Source organism: Laccaria bicolor, genomic scaffold, assembly GCF_000143565.1.
Source record: "Laccaria bicolor S238N-H82 LACBIscaffold_33 genomic scaffold, whole genome shotgun sequence".
In the NCBI taxonomy this organism is placed as follows: domain Eukaryota; kingdom Fungi; phylum Basidiomycota; class Agaricomycetes; order Agaricales; family Hydnangiaceae; genus Laccaria; species Laccaria bicolor.
The window spans coordinates 448,179-454,169 of NW_001889904.1; the positions used below are offsets into that span (position 1 = coordinate 448,179).

General features: G+C 48.7%; 2 protein-coding genes across 2 annotated transcripts in view; both read right to left on the reverse strand.

Moving 5' to 3' along the window:
• LACBIDRAFT_392686 (phosphatidylinositol phosphate kinase PIPK5) overlaps positions 1 to 2,326 on the reverse strand; it is a gene marked incomplete at its 5' end in the record, with an annotated part of 4,503 nt that extends 2,177 nt beyond the window's left edge. Inside the window, 3 exons of the mRNA XM_001885776.1 lie at positions 33 to 350; positions 423 to 1,187; positions 1,241 to 2,326. Coding sequence (XP_001885811.1) covers positions 33 to 350; positions 423 to 1,187; positions 1,241 to 2,326 — 2,169 coding nt within the window. The remainder of the gene's footprint in view (positions 1 to 32; positions 351 to 422; positions 1,188 to 1,240) is intronic.
• A 1,474-nt stretch (positions 2,327 to 3,800) lies between these two features.
• Positions 3,801 to 4,466, reverse strand: LACBIDRAFT_331405 (uncharacterized protein; the record flags this gene model as incomplete). The annotated part of the gene is made up of 1 exon (XM_001885777.1): positions 3,801 to 4,466. The coding sequence occupies one exon, from the start codon at positions 4,464 to 4,466 to the stop codon at positions 3,801 to 3,803; it is 666 nt and encodes a 221-aa protein (XP_001885812.1).
• Between the last annotated feature and the right edge of the window lie 1,525 nt (positions 4,467 to 5,991).

Below are 5,991 nucleotides of genomic sequence, written 5' to 3' on the forward strand. Positions count from 1 at the left end.
TTCCCAAAAAAAAAAAAGGGAGGAAGACTCACCCGATCAGCTTTCAACCCCTTCCACAAATGCTCAGCCCTCTTCACAAGCGAATAAGGCGTCAAAATATCAATAACGCCCAAATAATAAATCACATCCAACCCTTCATTGCCTTCATCCGTCGCCGTCAGCCCTCCCTCGTCTTGATAAAAGATCAACTGAAGTCGATCCCCGATATCTTCTTCGGGGAGTCGGATGGTATGTTTGCCTAGCCGCTTTGGGTCCGAGGACCGCATGGCCCGACGCATGGCGATGGCTTCGGGGGATTTGTGTCCTCCTGAAGTGGTTTTTGAGCGGCCTAGGGAGTTGGGTAGGTCCGGCTATAAAAACAAATAACGAATGGGTGAGCACAAATAATGTAGGAACGGAGAATGAAAACGAAGGAAACCCACCGAAAACACCTTCAACGTATTCCTCCTAACATTATCCCTATTCCCCCTCTGCATATTATGTATGCCCACAAGCAGACTATAATCCATAACATTCACCCCCCTCAAAAACTCCGCGTCCCGCCTCAACTGTTCCGTCAACAACGCCCTCTTCTCAGGCCCCAAATCCAACGCCTTCCCCCTCTTTATCCAATTCAAATCTTTCAGCACTGCCCGTGGGTTCCGTGCAGCTTTATCTTCGGGGTACTCACGGCCCACCGTACTCCCCTTCAAATCATACGTCTCGTGGATATCTTTATGGGGCGGGAAGAGGTTATTCATAATCACGAAATGGATTTTCTTTCCACGGGGGAGCTTGACGCGGTGTAACCCGTAAAATCGACTCAAGAGCGTATGTGGGTTTTCTTTGACGTGGTCAAAGTATTGCGGGAGTATGGACAAGAGGAATTTATGTTCAGAGTGTCGGATGGTTTTGATTGTGAACCGATAGTCTCGCGAGAAATAAAAGAAGGAGCCTGATTTTCCGGGGGATCCGAGTTCGGAAAGGATGTATTTTGCGGTGAGGGAGAGGAGGTAGTCTGCGGGGTCTAGATGGAATATGTCTTCCCTAAGTGTCCGAAATACCCAAGGCGCGTAATCCTTGAACTTGAAATCGTACTTTGCAGACGGAGTCAGCTCGTTTCCGACGATATCGAATGAAAACTTGTGACGAGCGGTAAAGTCTTCTATCGTCAGTAGTCGTTTTATTTTAGCTTGACATCGAGAAACCTGCACGACTTCATTCAGCGTGTATCATGAATAAAGAAAAAAAGAAAACCCACCCCGATACGTATACCCGTCAACATATTATACATCAACACATAATTGACATGATCCTCCCCAATAAGGTTGCCCACAAGCGGCATATCCTGCTCGGATTTGGGCCTCGTCTCAGCACGGGTAAGCGCCGCCTCCACTTCTTGTTGCAGCTGCTGCTTCGCCCTCTTCTCCATCCTCTCCCTCCTAATCTGCTCCGCCGCAATCTCAATATCCGACGCCAGCTCAATCCCCACTTCACCGAAATACGACGCATCCTCAGGCGAATGTGACGACGACCCATATTGCCTCGTATGTGTCTGATGGCCGCGCTTGAAACTGGCAGCGATGGGGCTTGAACCTGTTGTGTTTCGACGAGTTGGACGCATGGGTATGATGGCGACCGGAGGCTGGAGGTACGGATCGTATGCTGCTGATTTTGATGATGATTCGGCGGCGGTGGGGGGAGAGGCATAACGAAGAGTTGGAAGTGAGCCTTTCGTATCGGTTGAGGCCCTGTGGAGGGTAGTGTCGAATGTGGATGACCTTGCTGTCAATCGAGAAGATGTGGATGATGCTTGACGTTCTCGAGTGGTAGTGGAAGACTCGCGAACGACGGAATCTGAATGTGACGCGGGTAGTAGACGACTGGAAGGAGGAGGAGGCTCCAGTTCGTCTCTTTCAACGCTGGCAGGGGGAGAGGGCGGGGGCGGACCAAAGTGGACTTCGTTGTCACCACTTGGCTGCACCGTTTCCGTAGTCGTCACCGACTTTGTCACCGTCGTTCTAGTAAAATAACTATCTTGACCAGCAGGGCCAGTTTCTACCTCCACCTCACTGGTGACCATGATAATCTGAGTTGGGTCATTGTTGGTGCTGTCGTCAGCATCTCGGTTGGAGATGGTGTGAGGAGACGACACAGTGGACGTCATAGACAGAGGAAGAGACTGGCGCGAGGCAGCAGCAGAGACGGGGGCGGTCTTGTAGGATGTTGCTGACGATGACAGCATGCTGCTGTGGGTTGAGAGGAGGCTCTGCCTGTAGGCAGGCACAACAACTGGCGAAGGCAAACGACGGGTGGGCGAAACGGCAGTGGTAATTGAAGAAGCCATCGCGTCCAGCGTCGAGGACAGAATATAAAAGAGGACGCCGGCGAACGGTAAGAAAGCAGTGTTCGCTGCATGACATAACTTTTGTGAAAGATGAAGAAGGGAGGAAGTTTTACAGCGCTTTTCGCATCTATGCGGAATCGCGTTTGCAAAAATTCTGCAGCTTTGGTTGTGTTTACTCATTACATCATATGTCTATTTATATGATCTTTATATATCTACGACACTTTGCCATTAGTTTCTTCATTTCCTACCTAGATGCCCCCTCGACACGTATCTCGCGACCTCAAAGAACGGATTCCCATCTTGTTCCATGCTCAACACTACAAAGTCAAAGAAATCTGTGAAATTCTTGGCGTACGGAAGTCTCTTGTCTATCAAACTCTCGCATAGTATCACAGGGATCACGGCGTACCTTACAACCCCGCTGCACGTTTTGCTGGCCGAGGACGACATCGAACTCTAAATCCTACAGATATAAAGCTTATCCGGAGTCTTCTAAACCAACAACACTGTTTGTACCTTGACGAGATTCAGGAGGAATTGCACCGGCGCTGTGGTGTCTGTGTTTCCGTTCCCACCCTGCTAAGGACCCTGCGCCGCCTTCATTTTTCTCGAAAAGTTGTCTCTGCTCGTCCGCTTGAGCGTAATGAACTGGAGCGCTCCATGTTCATGAACCGCATTGCAGAACTCGTGACTGATCCAGCACAGCTCATGAGTATTGACGAGGCAGCTCGCAATAGCAAGACTTCACTTAGAAAGATGGGCTGGTCTTTGAAAGGCCGATGATGCTTCCAGCGAAGGATTTTTGTTCGCGGCCAGAGGGTTTCTATTTTACCGGTTCTCATGATTCAAGCTATCATGGCATACAACGTTATCCCTGGCTCTGTCACCAGTGCGCGCTTCACAAACTTTGTGCGAGAACATGTGGTGAATGAATCAATTCTTTGTTATGTGCATGAAAAATTGATATTCATTCAGATTCCATTGACCAACCCATGGCCAGGTCCCCGAAGTGTCCTTCTACTTGATAATTGCAACATTCACCATTCTGAAGAGCTTCGGCACTTGGTTGAAGATGAAGCTCGTAAGTCATTGTCAAGCTAACTCTCTGAACAATTGCCTTTGATGACTTTTAGACTGCAAACTCGTATTCCTTCCACCCTACTCACCCAACCTCAACCCTATCGAGCAAGCTTTTTCCGCAATCAAAGCGTTTCTACGTCGCAACTGGCTTGATGAGTCACTGGGTTTGATTGATCGGGCATGTGAGAGTATTACATCAAAGATGGCATGGAATTTCTTTTGAGCTTCGGGATACATTGTTTAGGTTACAGTTGGACATCATTTTAGTGCATACATCAAATAATGAGAGTAATGACAGGCAGAATAATAATGGTGATATGTAATGATGGTTTAGTGGTTACTACAGTATGTATTGAGAGTCCAACAAGGCGAAAAGCAGGAATAGATGGTATCAGAAATCGTCCTCTCCCTCACGAGCATCGGAGTATTCAGCTGCCAGGATTGGGACCTGCCCTGTGGGGACCTTGACAAGCTCCTTCACCTTGTCACAATAGTACCACCACTCATACTCATCACTACGGCCATTGTAACCCATTTCCATGCCTGAACCAAAGTATGATGCAGACCCTCCTTCAACAAACCGCTTCTCGAAACGAATAGCATGTGTGATATCACGTGAGGGCGACGCCACCCGTGCATGCTTACGTTTGGCCTCCGGGCTTGCCCACCAAGCCTCTGCACCACGCTTGAGACGAATGTCGTCACCCTCAGTAAAACCACACTTCGCGATAGCAGCATCGGACACGTAGGGGATAATATCAGGGCCATACCGGCAATGAGAAAGCTGGCCCTCGCATTCGAGCATGTTGGGAATTCCTAAGTTATCTTGGGCATGGTGAAGAAAGTGTGTAAGCTTGGTAGGTGTATTTTGTGCTGGAGAGGCTGGGCTAGGGGGTTGGAGGATTGGGGATGGGAGATTCTTTGCACCAAGAAGGGATGTGAGGGTCGAGAAGATAGAGGCGACGTGGTCAAGGCTGTCTGAAGGAGAATTAGTCGAGGAGCTAGAACTGTTGCTGGTTGGGCTTCGTCCAGGTAGAAGCCGGCCACAATTGGCCATATCAAAGGGATTAAACTATCCAGAAACCCTGGTTTCCCCTGAACAACCCAGGGTTTCCAAAGTGCTTGCGTAGAAACCTTGTTTCCACAAGAAGTGGAGCTCAGAATATTTGAAGTCCACCACATGCGCATATATGTGCCCATGCACACAAGAAGTTCAAGTTGGTGGTGGGGGTCATCAACCTTTCAAGTAGCAAGGGACTATGGAAGGGAGCAGTGGCATCCCTGAACCACTCCCATTCTCCTACATCTATGTAAGTATAGCTACCTGTCCAAACCCTCATCTTGTAGCATCATGTAGACCATGAACTAATATTATTTACCATGGTAACCACTTGTCGAGCAGGCGCATCACATCGCGCGACGATATGTGTGCGACAAGGGATGTGCGTGATGGAGCTCAACAGCCTCAACTCATTGTGCTCTCTTCTCATCATGACCAGGGGCGACTTCAACTCTCATATTTCTTCTCGACATCGCTTTCCTCTTCTTCAGTCACACCCTGCAGACCGTATATGTGGTGGTTCCCTGGTCGAGTGCCGTTGTTTGCCGACAAGGATGTGCTTGTAATCACCTGCAGTCATGCCAACTTAGCAAGCTCTGCTGGTTTAAATTTGAGTGCGACACGTGTCGGCATCTAGGAATTCAACTCCGACATGGGGTTCCTCAAAATAACTCATCAACTGATGGAAGGGGGATTTCTAACAAATGCAGAAAAAACCCAGGGTTCCATGCGGAAAGGGGGTTTCTGGTTAGATTGATCCATATCAAAGGCCTGGCAGATGGGAGGGTCAGAAAGGGTCGCTGTGTTGTCGTACTACATAGAAGGAAAGAGGCAGTGGTCAGTGTTGACGAAAGGATCCAAAAATGAGTCTTACCAGTGCTCTGCACCATTGGGCTAGCATAATTGGTGTGAGCGGTAGGCGCTCGCCGTCATTGGTTATGTAGGTGTAGCCTGAATCGTTTGGGTTTTGATATTTCTTCTCCAAGAGACCACGAAGGCGACCTAGTTCCCGGTCCATCGCAGTATAGCCCTAATGTGCGCGAGACCGTGACTCAGCTACAGGCAAAAGCAGAACTAAGGGCTTACCTTTTCATCCTCACCACTGCCTTCATCAATCTCCTGTCCATCTGAACCGCTATCACTCTCAGGACCTGGCCCACCCGCCTTACGCTACTGCAGATTAGACCAATACATGAATGTATTGATACTCGACGTACCTTCTTTGATGCATCCTTGATAGCACTGATGTGGACTAGGACTGTGAGCTTGTTCACCTTCTTCTCGCATGTGTTATCGATCAAATCTTTGTATTCGCTGTGCCGTTCCACATCAACAGCATCAGCTTTGCTAGATACTTGACTGTGAGTGTGCCATCAACTGATTATAAACGAAAGACTTACGCGCAGGCTGGTGGGGTGAGAATCTTGATTGGAAACCGAGAAGACGACATTACTGGCCCGTATTTTGTAGCAAGTCCATGAGCAGCAAGAATCTGGTTCAAGAATGCAATGTAGTTGTCTTT